General features: G+C 43.8%; 1 protein-coding gene across 1 annotated transcript in view; it reads right to left on the bottom strand.

Moving 5' to 3' along the window:
- The window catches only part of nell2a (neural EGFL like 2a), a 102,009-nt gene that overhangs the window by 80,505 nt on the left and 3,778 nt on the right, over nt 1-17,726 (bottom strand). Inside the window, exons 3-5 of the mRNA XM_088416469.1 lie at nt 5,612-5,762; nt 4,168-4,341; nt 1,980-2,076 (exon numbers count right to left, since the gene is read on the bottom strand). Coding sequence (XP_088272595.1) covers nt 1,980-2,076; nt 4,168-4,341; nt 5,612-5,762 — 422 coding nt within the window. The remainder of the gene's footprint in view (nt 1-1,979; nt 2,077-4,167; nt 4,342-5,611; nt 5,763-17,726) is intronic.

Genomic DNA, 17,726 nt, shown 5'->3' with positions numbered 1-17,726 from the left:
TAAATTTTTCCACAATTTTTTAGAACAAAACCCACGCATAGTATTCCCGCCTCTTTTGTCCAAGAATATATTCAAAACAACACGCGGCTCTCCGATACGTTAGGAAAACTCGGCGCTCACCAACACGGACGACTTGTCAAACGTACGGCCAGTCACTGTCAGAGAGATTAAAAGTGGGTATAGAATATGGATGATAAGATGCGATGCTATTCCAGTCAGATCTGTCAGAGCGTTCCACTCTGTTTCCATCCGATATATTTCCTCCAGCGGGATTCATTTTTCCCTCATCAATCACGGAAGAAGTAAAGCATTTACTGTTTTTTTTTTTGTGAAAAGTGCGGCGGAGAGCCGTAAAACTAACTTCAAATGTTGAGGGGAATCACGCTTCCATAAGGCTCCTCATTGCTGTTCGTTTTTAGCCCGGGGTGCCGATTGACGAATCGTTAGTCTCCCGCAGAGCTCATCGAATCGGGTTTCGGTCGAGCGAGAAAGTGGCGCTTAAGGTCGTGAAAGCGGACGGAGGTCGGCGCCCGGGAAATGTGAGCAAACATTCCGGGAGACCGGCCCATTGATAAAAAATACCATAGAAGAAGCCTAATGAGAGCAGTCCAGAGTTCTATTCAAGGATTTTCTCTGAATCAGCATGGCGGAGGTTTGTCGCGCTAATTGCTTGGGCTTTAGCTGAATCGGAAAGGAAAAGGAAACAAACAACGCCGATGGCAGGAAGGGCAAGGCTCAAATTAAAAATGGCTAAGCTTTGAGGACTGCTCGCAATTAAATCCGGCAGCACCATCATCGGTTTTGGATTTCTCTTGGATGTAATCGGTCTTGGTCTTGTCGCCAGCTTGACATCAAAAAGTCTTGGTCTTGTCTCGGTCTGGACCTTTAAAAGAAGTCTTGGTCTCATTTAGGCGGCAAGATGTTGAAATAGCGACAAAATGTTGGTCTGGTCTCAGTCTTGACCTTTAAAAGTCTTGGTTTTGTCTCAATCTCGACCTTTAAAAGAAAGCTTGGTCTTATTTTGGTGTCATTGTGCTAAAGTCTTGACAAAATCTGGGTCTGGTCTCAGTCTTGACATTTAAAAGTCTTGGTCTTGTTTAGATGTCACTACTCTCTAGTGTGGATAAAGAATTGGTTTTGTCTCAGTCTTGACCTTTAAAAGTCTTGATCTCATTTTGGTGTCGATAATCTCTAGTCTTGAATATCTCTTGTTCTTGTCTCAGTCTTGACAATTAAAAGTCTGAGTCTTGTTTAGGTGACAATACTTTCTAGTTTCAATAAAGTATTGGTCTTGTCTCAGTCTCAAACTTTAAAAGTCTTGGTCTCATTTTGGTGTCAATGTGCTAAAGTCTCAATGAAATCTTGGTCTGGTCTCAGTCTTGAACTTTAAAAGTCTTGATCTCATTTTGGTGTCGATACACTCTAGTCTTGAATATCTCTTGTTCTTGTCTCAGTCTTGACAATTAAAAGTCTGAGTCTTGTTTAGGTGACAATACTTTCTAGTTTCAATAAAGTATTGGTCTTGTCTCAGTCTCAAACTTTAAAAGTCTTGGTCTCATTTTGGTGTCAATATGCTAAAGTCTCGACAAAATCTTGGTCTGGTCTCAGTCTCGACCTTCAAACGTCTCGACCTTGTTTAGGTGTCGCTCCTTTCTAGTCTGGATAAAGTATTGGTCTTGTCTCAGTCTTGACCTTTAAAAGTCTTGGTCTCATTTTGGTGTCGATACTCTCTAGTCTTGAATATCTCTTGTTCTCGTCTCAGTTTTGACCTTCAAAAGTCTTAGACTTGTTTAGATGACTTGTTTAGATATTGATATTCTCTAGTTTAGATTAAGTCTATTGACTCATTGGAGCTACCCGACTAAGTCTTAAGTAGTGTCCTCAGTAGAGGACATCCTGGACTTTCTAATGATGCCTCTTCTTTGGGTGGGTTCTAGTTTCACTTTGCACATTCAAACAGACCGATACTGAGAGCTAACCTTAAAGAATCCGTGAGCCGAGTTTCTCTGTCCGAGCCAGAAGGAAGCGTCCTCGGGTATGTCCATATCAGGGGGCTCTACCACCCGCTCGTAGATCCTAGAAAACACACAGGAAAATTCTTGCTACGGGATTATCTTCTTTTCCGCTAAGTTATTTCCCAATGGCCTTGCGGTGATAGATCTCTGCATTAGACGTTTCCCTGGTCTGTAGACTTAAAGTGTGACCAATGAGTTCTTCAGAATAGCACCACTTAAACACCACGTGATGCGATTTGAAACAACGTGCGATCGGGGAGTGCTGCTTCGACATGAAATCCGAACCCGGAGGGACTTCGTGACTGACTCGCGCCAAACTACTAGCGTTTGGCCGAGACGCAACAACGGCGCCGTCGGGCCTCTTTCGGCGTCCGTTTTTATCAACAGAAAGTCTCTTGAATCCATCGGTTTTCAAGCCAGCAAGAAAGAGACGGGAGGATGACATTGCCGCTCCTGCAGAGCTGACGCAAGAAATCCATTTCCGTGTCAGTGAGACGCAGATACAATACCATACACACAGTGCTGTGAAAAATTATACGCCTCTTCCTGTTTCCTGTGGGGTTTTTTTGTTATATATTTATACCTTATACTAGGTTTCCTTTGATGAAAAAAACATTACTATCACACTGAGACGATATATAAAATACAGTTTGTAAATGAGGATTTTATTAAGCAAGGAGGGAAAAAAAATTCTATGCGACCCTCTGTGAAAAAGTAATTGCCTCTTAAACCTAATAGCGAGTTGGGCCACCTTTGGCAGCGATAACAATATCCAAGAGTGCTTGAATTTGAGGAAAACGGACTGATGGCTAGATGCTTTTCATCAGGATCTTCTGGTAAACAACAGAAGTCCTTTTTCATTTCAATTTGATCACAGCAAGTTGTCCTGGTCCTGAAGAAGCAAAGCAGCCCCAGACCATCACAGTGCTATCACATGAATGGAATTTATTTGATGCTGGCATCGAAAAACAGCATGTTCACCACAAAAACACAAGAACTGTAACCATGGTGACAGTTTGTCTGTGGTTATGAAATATGCAAAGTGCAGATATTAGCTGTGTTGTGTGGAAACACTGCAATCCATTGGTCACAGTTATCACTACAGTGCTCGATTGGCTTATATTAGGTAAGCATTAGTCAAGGGCGACAGCTCCTCTCCATAAAAAACGTGTTTCATGAGAATTTTTGTTATTACTCTTATAAAAGACAAGAATTCTCATCCATGGCACTGAATGAGTTAATAAGGGAATTAAAAAAAACTTCTATCTTGCATTTCCTGACCAAGAGCCAATCAGAGGGAGAGCGTACAGTGGGTGTGTACTTATTGGTCACGTAACAGAGTATGTAGAGACGCGTCCCAGAATGGTCCATCAGCAAGCAATTTCTTCATGTAAATCACATTTAAAAAGCAAAATAACACCAAAAAAACTCTTAATACTTAATTCGAAACATTACTTGTAACTTTTGGCCAGCATAATAATGCATTTTTGGTTCCTGAAACCATGACTCAGAAAGGCAGCACAAAGACGGTCGTCGACGGACTGATCACCTCTGCCGGCGAATAGAACACAGGGCAGATCCAAAATTCAAACCCAAAACCCCTGAACTGTGAGGCAGACCGTGCTAGCTAAAGATCTAAGGTACCTGCGTTAGACATTTCTTTTACACGTTCAAAAGTCTTCACAACATCTACGATAACCTATTGCAGTCGACGTGTAGGATGACGTGTAGGAAAAACTTCTATCTTGCATGTCCTGACCAAGAGCCAATCAGAGGGAGCGTGTACAGTGGGTGTGTACTTATTGGTTACTTGAAAGAGTATGTAGACACGTGTCCCAGAATGCTCCATCAGCAAGCAATTTCTTCATGTAAATCACATTTAAAAAGCAAAATAAGACCAAAAATCTCTTAATACTTCATTCTAAACATTACTTGTAACTTTTGGCCGGCATAATAATCCCGCTGAGAAAGATTGTGTACAGTATGCATTTTTGGTTCCTGAAACCATGACTCAGAAAGGCAGCACAAAGACGGAAAATTCAAACCCAGAACCCCTGAACTGTGAGGCAGACCGCGCTAGCTAAAGATCTAAGGTACCTACGTTAGACATTTCTTTGACACGTTCAAAAGTCTTCACAACAGCTACGATTACCGATTGCAGTCGACGTGCAGGATGACGTGCGAGGCGCTGACGGCAAGCGAGACTTTGTGCCACTGGTCGTCGGCCAGGCTGTAGGGGAAAACTTCGGTGTGGGCCTGCAGGCCTTTGGTGCGTAAATGGAGGCGCACCTCGCTACGCTGCCCGCTGCTCTCCAGCTCCAGGAATCTGCCAGGAGAGAAATTAAGAGCGCAAACCGCCAACGGCGTCAGAATGCGATGTTCTCACTCGGCACCGCGCTGATTGACAAGCGTTTAAATTTTAATCAACGACGGTAGTCAAGCAGAGCGCGACCACGCCAGTTAAGCGCCGCACCGTCAAAATAATAGCTTTATATCCTGGTGGTGGTTTGATTAATTGTATCAGGGGGAGCGATAAAGACGGCTCATCGCCTTTCGAAAATTTTCTCAAAATTTTTCAATGATTAATATTTTAAGATTATGAATATTTTTTTGGAAGTACCAAAGCATTTTTGAAGGGAGCGGGAAAACAAAACAAAAAAAGACTTGAAATGGAGTGCTGGGGGATCAGCGTTTAATTTATTCAGTGACTCCAGAATCATGTTTTTTTTTCTGAATCGCCTGCCGGAAAAATTGCGTCAAAAGGGATCCATCCGTTTGCAAAGGAGTCACTATATAACACACGCAAAAAAAAAAAAAAAAAAAAGCTTGTGTCATGTTCCAATTAATTTGCTTTCGTTTTAAAAAAAACTGTTGAAAAACACTGGTGTATTGTGTGCTATGTTGGTCACCTTGAGTACATAAAAATCCTTCAACATTATGCCTGGCGTGTCCCATGTTTTAAAAACTGATTACGATGTAAAAAATTGATACGCGCATCTGCGATTTTAGTATTCAAGGGAATAAGAGGCGTGAACGCGAGTGTAAAAACGAGGTTGATTCATCTCCAGACCTCATCTAATAGATTTACTCTTCTGAGGTCACGCATGCGCGAATGACACCAAATTAGTCAACCGCGCCGCATTCAGAAGAAAGCGCGGCGCTCTGCCGCATGCAAATTTTCCCGGGAAGGCTAATCGGCGGCGAAGAAGGTCATTAACGTCCCGGTGAGCGCTTTTTTTTCTCAGGACTGACTTTCATGTACAAACTGTTCATTGTGCCGGATTGCCGTGGCGATCGTCCAACGGTTCAGCTAGCTCCAACTAATGGGAAACATCGGGCCACTAACTGCGGTTAAGGTCTCATCAGTTTCCCGCGCACGATTACCGGCTCCGTATTTGCCTCGTTGATGGACTGTGAATAATACATTAGCGTACGGGATGATTTGTTCTGTTTACCCGCCCGCCTTGTAAAACATTGAAAAAACGAAGATATTAAAGCTTCAATCGATACGAAAGCGATTGTGCTGACTCGCGATTATGTCGGCGGGGTTTTTCGCGGCGGTTGCGGTTGGACAAGCCGCGGCGTGACCACCTGACCTGTTTTCCGACTGATGGACGGAGAGGATGACCCCCGAGTTGAGGCGCTCTTGCTTGAGGGTCACCAGCACGCTGAACTCGTTTTTGCCTCGCAGCTTGCGGACCATTTGCTTTGAAACGTCAGCTGCGGCTTTCACTTCCCTGGTTGAACCTGAGTTACAAAACAAAAACAAGTTAGATGACACTAAGGAGCTGAAATTTCACCCAGGTGTTGACAAGGTTTAAAGGTTCAACATGGCACCACCAGCAGGAGTGTGTCAACTCTTGAATAAAATACGGTGAGAACGATGTGGAAGAAAATGACCCCAAAATGGTCAAAATGCTAGAAGACACCAGGGAGCTGAAATTTCACCCAGATTTTAATGTAAAGTTTGATCTTTACGTCAAAGGCATTTCGTGATAAAGGGAAAGCACTGAAAGAAGACAGTAGGGAGCTGAAATTTTACCCAGATGTTGACAAAATATAAAAGTTCAACATGGCACCACCAGCAGGAATGTGTCAACTCTTGAATAAAATACGGTGAGAACGATGTGGAAGAAAATGACCCAAAATGGTCAAAATGCTAGAAGACACCAGGGAGCTGAAATTTCACCCAGATTGTAATGTAAAGTTTGATCTTTACGTCAAAGGCATTTCGTGATAAAGGGAAAGCACTGAAAGAAGACAGTAGGGAGCTGAAATTTTACCCAGATGTTGACAATATATAAAAGTTCAACATGGCACGACCAGCAGGAATGTGTCAACTCTTGAATAAAATACGATAAGAACGATGTGGAAGAAAATGACTCAAAATGGTCAAAATGCTACACAGGGGGACACAATTCCTTCTAAAGTCAAGTTTGACCTTGACATCAAAGGCAGTTTATGTCTAAGAGAAGGCATTGAAAGCAGACACCAGGGAGCTGAAATTTCACCCTGATTTAAATGTAAAGTTTGATCTTTACGTCAAAGGCATTTCGTGATAAAGGGAAAGCACCGAAAGAAGACAGTAGCTGGAGCTGAAATTTTACCCAGATGTTGACAACACATCAAAGTTCAACATGGAAAGAAAACTGAGCTATCACATTAGCAGAAGTGTGTCATGTCTTAGCTAAAATACTGTGATAATAATGTGGAACGAAAATAACCCAATTATATTAGGAATCACGTGAGAAACTCAATGCCATTTCACACTGGTAAATAATATATTAACGTGACAACAACAGAGGCTTTTGTCACGCAAATATTGCCCTCTGGTGGTAGGATAACAAAGTGCTTGATTTGACATGTAGAGGAGCCAGCTATTTCAATGTTAATATCACTGAGGATGCAATTAAAATTCGATTAATTGTGCAGCCCTAATATATATATATATATATATATATATATATATATATATATATATATATATATATATATATATATATATATATATATATATATATATGTATGCTTGTGTGTGTGTGAGCTTATGTCTCTCAAACATCCTGTAGGGTTTTCTTCTCTTACTAGAAAATCTTTCAAGCCCTCAAAAGGAAAAAATAAGAAAAAAAAAAAAAATCACCGACACTAATCCTCTGATACCGCCTGAAATGAGGCATAATAAGATGCGCTGACGGCACACATTTGTCAGATTTTTCACCTGGCGACAATAAGCGCCTGCAATGAATTCTGCATTAAATATTACGCAATCCGGCTGAATATAAAGTTGAACGCGGCGCGTTAACATTCCAGCTATTTTCTATTTTTTAGTGTGCGTGACTCCAAACGAAAACGCGGCGACGTCATCGCACAATACAAACTCTTTGCGGCTGTATTCAAACTTAATGCCCTTCATTCATTATTTAACCAAAAGAAGAAAGTAATTACGGGAAACGTCTCATTGCTTACGACACATAACAAAGCGTCGCTGAAATATATTTCCGCCCGTGTGAAAAGGGCTTGACGTTTTTCAGGGAAATATGCCATCCACTGCGAGGATTTCACCAGCTATGAATATTTGACACGCTCTTGATTGTGACGCCGGAAGAATATGAATTCATAAATGAAAAATCGATGCCAAGAATCCCCAACCGGTCCCGCAAAAATATACGTATGCGTTTTTAAAAAGTCGATATTTGACGCGCCCGATCAAACAACTTATTAGCCCGGAGGAGAAGAATTGAAAGGGGTCGCGGTTCTTATACGGACAGGTGTTGTTTTTCCGAAGGGTGAGACGGTAGGCCGCAATTCCCACCAGCGCGTCCTGTTCCGCTTCCCCAAATCTATTCCGACTTCTATGCTACTTTAATGGAGACATCAATAAATGATGACGTTTCTCAGAAGCCATCACATCAACGGCTTGGCTCCCAGCCACGAGATGCATGCGAGATGGCGAGGCGCTCTGACCGAGCTCGCGTGGAAGGAAGCGCGACCGGCGCCAATTAACGCGGATGCGAAAAGTTACGAAAAACCGCGATGAACGGCAGAAAGCTTTTCGGGTCCGATAACGACGGCAATTTAATCTCCGTAAAGGTTTTTTTTCATCACTTTGTTGGATTTGAGGGTTAGGATTTGGTCCATCGCTAAAAATATTATTGTACTGCGCGTGCGGTGAAAAAAAGCGAAGCGTGGAGAGCCTCTGTCATCGAAAAGCCGTCATTGGACGATCATTACCGACAGATTCTCTCGACTCGCTTTGTGTTATTATGATAAAGCTAAAGCATTTGGTTTGTGGATTTCCCTCGGGTTGGGATTAAGGTTAATGGGTTAGCGATATGGTTTTAGGATTAGTAGCAGAATTACAAGAAAACTACTTGTAGGGACTTAAAACACCTTTGCAAGAACTTGAAGGGTTATATTTTGGGTAAGGGTTAGGATTAATGGATTATGGGTGCTGTGGGGTTACGATTGCATGAATACTCATTAACAGATTTTTCCACATCTCTTGTCGGACCAAAACTGTGACGATTGAATTTAACCCCTAGTTGTCTGAGGATTTTTCACTAGCCTGGGCTTATTATCACCCAATCTGGGCTGACTTAACATAACATTGTCAATATATATTTACTTATATATTACATACTTACTTATATTACTTATATACTATATTATATACTTATATATTATATACTTATATACTTATATATTTACTTTCAACCCCTCAAAATGTTCAGTGGCATCAGCCCTATCAATAGATGTATATTTAGATAGATTTTTATTTGGCGGGGGGATCTACGCCCCTTTTATGTACAAAAATTGTAAAAATTGTGATAATAGCCAAAGTAATTAAACTGTATACTGTATTTGTATATTTATGAAACTGAAATATTTATGATGCCATAGAGTATTACGACTTTTGAAGACATTTGCAATATGAGAGTCCAGGCTAAGCCAATCATCGAAGTCATTGAAAGGATTGAAAATGTCATAAATTGGTCGCTAGCGCCACCCGGTGGTTTTGAGGTGTCAACGCAAAAATTTCTATTGCACCCCATTCACGAGTTACCGTTGAAAGGATTCATGTAAAACATGAGGGTTTTCAATATGTCCAAAATTGATAATATTTCCAATTTTGAATGGCAGTAAATGAGCCTGACATGGGCTAAAACTTGACACCTGTACCTGCAAGCGTTTAGAAGCGTGGCATATTGAAAGTCGTCATGTTTTGTTGATCCATGCCATATATTAGCCTCTTAGTGTTTTCTCTTTGCTTTTCCTACGATATCACACATCAAAAACATTAAAAAGCCCGAGTTGGGTCAAAATTTCCCCCAGGGGAGGATAACCACCAGGAAATATACAAGGTCTAAATTTGGTGCAGAACAAATCCCCCCATTCCAAAAGAACATCTCCTGCGATTTGGCTGCTGTGATCCAATTAGGAAAGGAACAAATCAGGTAGAAGATTGTTGTCCCAAATGCATTTTCAATAACGCATTTATGTAAGGTTCATTTTCTCTATACAGTAGTACATTTTGTGATGAAGCAAGACCCATCAAGTGATTAGACCGGACAAAATGAAGTGTATTTCTGGGCCACAGTTTTATATATTCATAAAACCGGCGCAGTGTCATTCCAGTGTCATTGGCTAAGATAGGACAGATGGTCCGGTTACTGCAACAGGAGTTTGGCTTGGCAATAATCTGCTGCGTCAACAGATCCCGCTTAAAAGCTAAAAGCGAATGACCGCAATTCACTAATCTGGAAAATTGATGACAAATAATTCTTGTCAATATCTGGAGCCCAGTGGCGGTTTTGACACAGTTAAGAATATGTTCAGTCACACAGGACGGTCACATCAAGGGATACTGTTGTCCTTTCAGTTGCTATGGTCATGCGCAGTCAAACAAATCTTCGAGTAACGGATTTCCCGCACTATAAGGCGCACCGGATTATAAGGCGCACCCTCAATTAATGACATATTTTCAAACTTTTTCCATATATAAGGCGCGCCGGATTATAAGGCGCACCTTCAATTAATGACATATTTTCAAACTTTTTCCATATATAAGGCGCACCGGATTATAAGGCGCACCCTCAGTGAACGACATATTTTAAAACGTTTTCAATCATACTATACACAAAGCAATAACAATAATAACTCAAATAATAACGCTAAACTCTCAATTGCATAATAACTAAATGTCAATATGACCAAGCTTGTTCAACTGTAAACACAAAAAAAGAAACATCCCGATCTCAATTTTGATCCATATATATGGCGCACCTGATTATAAGGTGCACGATTGGCTTTTTAAAAAAAATAAGGCTTTTAGTGCGGAAAATACGGTAATTTCAGAACTTTAGTTAAAAAAAAACACAAAAAAAACACATTTTTTTCTTGTCTCGGATAGCCAAATGTCCGAAAGAAAATATCAAGCTAATTGCAGCAACAGTTGTTAATTCTATGCATGACAGTAAAACAAGACAGCCGGAAAAGGCCAACTTCAAAGTAAAACATACTTTACCAAATAATAGAGGGACAAGAATGCCTTGGAACACTTTTATTTTGAAGATGCTCCAGGCGGCATGTCACCAAAAAAAAAAAAAAAAAAAAAACACTATAATACGCTCAATTTTTAGGGTCAAATTCTGGTATTTTTCTGGTATTTCTTGGCGACAAGAATTTGGCGACAGTGAAAAATGGCGACACAGGTTGACTCTCATCTTTGTAAATTCTTCATATTTTCTTGTGTTCATATCCATAAATGATATATTTGTTGCGGGATAAGTGTGTTTCAGATTCCCCACATTTTGGGCAGTCAGTGAACACTGCACATCATCCGTGTTCCACCATGTTTATGATCGTATGTTTAATAAGCCAAAAGACTACAATTGATAAACATGAAACCATGTTTTCCTGTAACAATTAACACATTTAATAACTATTTTTAAAGGATGGTTTGCATGTTTGTTTGTTTTTTTCTTGAGTACCCACTGAAGTTCCTTCAAGTACCCCCAGGGGTACCAGCACCCCCACTCCAGAACCAGTGGGACAGACTGTCGGATTGTCAAGCTGCATTGCTAGTTTCCATCCAGGTCCGGTTTTTTCAGTCCTAGTTCTTCGATTTTCTATCTGAAGATTTAACTCCGCTTCCTGGGTCCAAATTGTGTTCCTCCCGCGACGGAGACAATATGCTCAATTCAGCGCGTTGGCGCGCCGAGCGTTTAGCGAGCCTAGCGTACGTTGACATCAGAGAAACAAGCGCAGTGGGAGCAGGTGTCAGGGCGGGTCCGCACGGCGTGAAGGTTGATGAGGCAAGTGGGGGGATGGGGGTGAGGATATTGGGCGTCGCCCCAGCTCGGCACCCGCGCGCCTTTGATCTATGAGTGGCTGACTCTCATCAGCAGGTTGAGAAGGGAAGCGGGGGGGGGCCGCCTCAAAGGGATTTAACGGGGTCAACGTTGAGCGGTGAGAGCGAAACCAAGGAATCGCTCGCAGGAGCGACATATGAGAGCTACAAGAAATACGTGAAAGGTGAAGTCACGGAAAGCGTATCCTGGCATGGCGCCCGGAATCATAAGCTAATGGATGATCGTCAAAGGACGTAATTGGCAGAGCAGCGCAGTGGCTGACAAAGCTCATCCCAATCAATGAGCTAATCTCTGTCCTCCCGTGATTGACCGGCAGCCGGTCCGGGATTTATTTTCCGAGTCTCCCTGAGTCAGCCGGGCCTTTGACCCCGAACAAGACGGGCGGTACGGAAACCCGATGCGAGGGTGTGTTGTTTTACATAAATTAGCCGTTGTGATGGGCGGTTCGGCGGCGCGGTGAATAGCACGTCCGCCTCACGGTTCAAAGGTCCGGACTCAAATCCACCTGGCTCCGGCTTTCCTGTGTGGAGTTTGCGTGTTCTCCCCGAGCCCGCGTGGGTTCTCTCCGGGCACTCCGGCTTCCTCCCACCCCCCCAAAAACGGGTGAATCGGACATACTAAACTGTCCTTAGGTGTGATTGGGCGCCTGATTGGTGGTTCGTCTCTGCGTGCCCTGCGATTGGCGGTTCGGTGGCGCGGCGAATAGCACGTCCGCCTCACGGTTCAAAGGTCCCGACTCAAATCCACCTGGCTCCGGCTTTCCTGTGTGGAGTTTGCGTGCTCTCCCCGAGCCCGCGTGGGTTCTCTCCGGACACTCCGGCTTCCTCCCCCTCCCCCAAAAACGGGTGAATCGGACATACTAAATTGTCCTTAGGTGTGATTGGGCGCCTGATTGGTGGTTCGTCTCTGCGTGCCCTGCGATTGGCGGCTCGGCGGCGCGGCGAATAGCACGTCCGCCTCACGGTTCAAAGGTCCCGACTCAAATCCACCTGGCTCCGGCTTTCCTGTGTGGAGTTTGCGTGCTCTCCCCGAGCCCGCGCGGGTTCTCTCCGGGCACTCCGGCCTCCTCCCACTCCCACAGGTGAATTGGACATACTAAATTACAGGTGTCAAAGTCAAGGCCCGGGGACCAGATCCGGCCCGCCGTCTCACTTTTTGTGGCCCTTGAAATGCTGATTCGATTTCAGGTTTCTGACTAAAACACCAAAATTGCAAGTTCTCTTTAACTTTTAAAAATTTGGGGGAAGAAAAACAAACATTCTCTTATTCTCCAAATCTCTTTTGAACAGTTTTTGCTGGCTTCTGATATTAAATCTTGGTAAATGTGTGATCAACACACTTAAAATGCATTTGAATTCAGTCATTCCGGCCCTCTGACAGAAACAATACTACAATGAGGCCCAAAATAAACATTTGTTTGACACCACTGGACTAAATTGACTTTAGGTGTGATTGGGCGCGTGATTGGTCGTTCGTCTCTGTGTGCCCTGCGATTGGCTGGCCACCAGTTCAGGGTGTCCCCCGCCTACTGCCCGAAGCGGCTATAGAAAATGGATGGATGGTTTTGGCTCCTCTTCGGCGATCCCGTCTCAAAATCATTTCGCGACGAACGACGAAGAGAAACCCCGTCCGTCTTCACGGTACGATCCGCAGTCGGTATTTTCAGTACGCGGCCTCCGCCTGATCAATGGGTCCTTACCGAGGAGACCGTTGTTTATGTATTGGCAAGGGCTTAAACGGAGCAGCCATCTGCTCTATACGGCTCTCCTGTGGAGCGATAGCGCTGCTGGGAAATAAGCATTTCCAGTAGGATTACATCACGTTTTGTCAAAACAGTCGTTTGCGGTCCGGGGTCGTAGGCTCACTCCCAGCACAAGGGACTCGGAGCTTCCGTCTAATCGTATGTCTTCAGGGTGCTTTGATGGCTACGCTGGAGAGGTGATTTCCATTCCTCCGCTACGCTTGTAATCTCACACTATTCGTTGCGGGCTTATTTGGCGCTCGCTACCTGGCGTTTCCCGGCATCGTAGCAATCGCACGCTAGCGCTTTTTGCATTTCCAACAGGTGCCCCGCAGCACAGCTTGAGAGTCCAGATACGCCGGGCTTTGCAACAATCCCTTTCTCACACGTCGCTTCCGCCGCTACCACTATTTACAGCATAGGAGCTTTGTACTAAAAAGAGGAGAAGAAAATCCTGCTTGGCGGTTTTTTTTTTTTTTCCCCTCCCAAAGGAGCTTTCGGTCGCAAACGGGCGAAACAAACTTTGCGTTTCTGTTCGGTTATACTTGCTTTTCGAAACCTGATGGAGGTAACTCGCAGGACTTACTTTTCACCATTCATCCATCCATTTTTCACCCTGAACTGGTTGCCAGCCAATCACAGGGCTCACAGAGACAAACAACCATTTACACACCCAATCACACCTAAGGACAATCCGGTATGCCCATTACACCTGCCCTGCATGTTTTTAGTGTGGGAGGAAGCCAGAGTGCTCAAAATGGGAAAAAATTTGGAGCGCAAAGGCGCAAATACAAGCCTTTAATATTCTCAAAAATCGACGATGTGCCCTATAATCGAGTGCACCTGATCTAACCCAACCCAAATGAACAAATGAGGAGCGAAAAGGATCTGTAAACAAACTGGAAGGAGATCTAAAAAGGTTCCTGTTCACTCTCCTCGTGAGAAAAAGAACCTCATTGTCTTCCTTCCTGTTTGTTGTTTATTAAATGTTCTAGGTTGCCTGAACCTGACTAAACCAATCGGAGAGCATTATGTAATATGTACAGTATGTACACTGGCAGCAATAAACTAATAGAGAACATTTACAGTTACATACAGGATATGCTGGGAGTGATATACCATTCTGAGAGCATTGCGTACGTTCCTTTTTTTTTTTTTGCAGACCGCATGTTTGAGCATGTGTCTTTGAATATCATTCGCCCTATCATATGACTCGAGTAGGGAAAAAAAGACCCCAGATTCGAGATATATCTAATAATTCGCTGTGCCGTATGGTGAGGAAAATATGGTAAAATCATGATTGTCCAGAATGATTGAAAAAAACTATCGTCCAGCCCTACAGTTCAAACTACGGTTTTAATGTTGTACAGTTTATCAGCGTCAATTTTAAAGAGCAACTTTACAGTTGAAGCATTCACTTCTGCACTGCGTTTAGAAGAGTCAGCAAACCGCGAGATGTACTTAAAGAGGCCAACGAGGGTCAGGGAAAACACAACGATCCGAACGGCAGCGGAGAAAGCATTACTATGATGAACCCGGGGGAGTGCGCTCTTTATTGTGTAACGCCATCCATTCTAAAAATAACGGCGTATATTTCCCACAACGTGTTTTATGTGTCAGGCTGAGCGAAAGACGAGGATGCGAGTAGGAGGGTTCGGGGAGAGAACATCTCTCCGGAGGGATTAGAGTAATGATCAACCAACCGCTCCACCTGCAGCAAGCTCAACGTTCATTTGCGGCACGCAGGTGCGGGCAGAGATCCGGCGTGATGCGCAACACAGAAGCCGGAAGGGAACGGCGCCCGTTTACAGCCAATCCGCGACCCGGCCCGCCGCGCCTCCACTCTTCTGGAACAAAGACGAAACGGCGCCAAGGGCACCCCCGCGATTGCTTCAGCTAGCGATTCCTTCTCGAGCCTCGCCGCGGCCTTCTTCGATGACCGCCTCGCCTGACATTCGCACACGGGGCGGCGGCCCGGCTGCGCGGGTGCCCCGGGAGGACGGAAATAATGCCGGCGCGCAGCGGTCACCGGAATGCTTGATTAGGCCGGCCTCGCGGGGCAGCCGGCTAAACAGACTTTGACCTCGGGGTGTGGGCATAATGTCACAGAGCGGTTTGGAAAGGTTGCCTAACTTTTGTGGGCCGCGCAAACTAAAGAGTTCGTAACGACGGGATTAATGTGCTAGTGTGAGTTTTATGCGGCGATTTAGTTTATTGTATGTATTCATACAGTTAGTTAGTTAGATATGCTGTTTGTATGTGTATATATTATGTGTTTTTATTCATCAGCGGGTGTCTGGGGATTTTTTTCACTAGCCTGGCCTTATTATCACTCAACTTGGGCTAAGTGATAGCCCTATTCATACATATACAATTTTTTTTTATGGGCGGGGGACCTCCACCCCGTTTTATGTACAAAAATGGTAAAAATAATAGTAATAGCAAACGTAATCACGTTATATATTTATGAAATGAAATTGAAATATTTATTGTCATAATTAGACTATTATGACTTTTGACGACTTTTGCATTATCCATAGTCCAGGCTAAGCCGATCATCAAAGTCATTGAAAGGATTGAAAATGTCATAAATTGGCCACTAGCGCCACCCTGTGGTTTGGGGTGTCAACACGATGATATGCTATTGTGCCCCGTTCGCAAGTTGCCATTGAAAGGAATGATACGGAAATCGAGAGAAAGTCATGATAAAACATTGAGGTTTCAATTTGTCAAAAATCGACGGTATTTTCAATTTTGAATGGCAGTAAATGAGATTGACATAGGCTAAGTTTGACACATTGGGCGTAGCGCTCGGGTTATGATTTTCCTTTGACATAATTCATCGAAAACATCGAAAAGCCTAAGTTGCGTCAAAATTTCCCCCAAGGGTTAATGGCGGCTAGCATTTACGCAAAGTAGGAAAGTTAGTTTTACGTTAAAATGCATTTAATCTCCGTCCAGTGTTTCCTCGCTGCATCTGTGCCTTGGTATTTTTGATCGTTTTTTTTTTTTTCTTCAAGATTGGCTACAGTGACGCATTTGGATTCGATTTGCCGCTGTTGGGAATTTAGCAAGCCAGATAAGAAAATACACTGAAACGAGGCAAAAAAATGGATCCTCAATGCTCAATTTAGGCTGTGGCTCCTTTCCAAAACAATTAAAAACCATTAAGAGATTGTCAATGAGGATCTGCTGCAACATAGAGTACATCGCACGCCTTTTAAAAGCGTAAAAAAAAAAGAAGACAAAAATAACCTCCCACTTTCACTACTGCCAACAGCTGGTTAAAAAAAAAAAAAAAACACAAAGCTAACCACAACATTGCTATCAAATTATCGTTTCCCAACACATTGTATGTCTTCCTCGCAGGAGTGGTAGAACGGATTCCTTGGAAAAAACACACACAAACACACACATACACACAAGGGGGGGGTGCTATCCTAGTGGGGACATGACACTAATATAACGCATTTCCTAGTCCCGATTATTAACCATTACAACAGATTGACTAACCCTTACGATACCCTCAACCAAAATCCAATGTAAACCCATATTCCAGAAAAATGCTCCCCCCCCCCACGTCTAAAAGGTCCCCACAAAGCTGGGATTTGGTTCCCACCATGCAGCAAAACACAAGAGCAGACACATAAACAAACTGTTTTTTTTTTTCTATCATTGTGAGGACACCTCATCAACATCATCCTTTACCTTGTTCCTAACCTTAACCATCACACAAATTGCCTAATCCTAACCTCAACCAAAATCCAATTCAAACCTTTACTCTAAAATCGAGTCTTGATCCCCATAAAACGGTCTGAACTTGTGGGGTCCTGCAAAATGGTCCCCACAAGTCTAAAATGTCCCTACGAAGCCCTGGTTTGGTCCTCACCATGTAGCAAAAATCCTTGAGCCCCATAAAAAGGTCGGAACTTGTGGGGTCTTGCAAAATGGTCCCCACAAGTCTAAAATGTCCCCACGAAGCCCTGATTTGGTCCCCACCATGTAGTAAAAATCCAGGATGTCTCTCTCACACACAACACACACACACGCGCGCACACACAAATGTCTGTTTTATTATAAATTTGTCTCTTCCCTTCTGCAGCACTTCATAGTGAATGCCGTCAGGGACACGCACACACACACACACACACACACACACTTGGAGACAACTACAGAGAAGCCTTGACAACAGTAGAAAGGAGGCTCTTGTGATGTTTGCACCTTGAATGAGTTTGGTCGGCTCGCTTGAAGCCGGAGAGGAGTTCATAATAACGTTGGCCGCGGAGGGGGAAGGGAGGCGTTGCTGGGCGTGCTCGCCGTGGTTTTTTTTTTTTTTTCTTCGTGCTAGCCATATAGCGCCATATTAAACGGCGGGTGGGGGAGGGGGGAGTCGTGCTAATGATGGGATGATGTGCTATATCACCTAGCGCGGGGCCGAGAGTGGGCGGGGCGGTCGGGGGCGGGGGGGTCCGGGGGGTGGGTGGTCGGTCCTTCGCCATGACACAGGCGGTGTTGCCCTGACAGCTACTTGAAAAAGCACCAATCGCCCCTCCCCTCTTCAAAAACCCATACACTATATAGACGCTGCGCCATGATAGC

This window comes from Hippichthys cyanospilos, chromosome 6, assembly GCF_059441005.1.
Source record: "Hippichthys cyanospilos isolate Australia breed blue-spotted pipefish chromosome 6, RoL_Hcya_1.0, whole genome shotgun sequence".
Classification (NCBI taxonomy): domain Eukaryota; kingdom Metazoa; phylum Chordata; class Actinopteri; order Syngnathiformes; family Syngnathidae; genus Hippichthys; species Hippichthys cyanospilos.
Note: the sequence above shows the minus strand (reverse complement) of the source record. Positions and strands in the feature narration are given on the sequence as shown.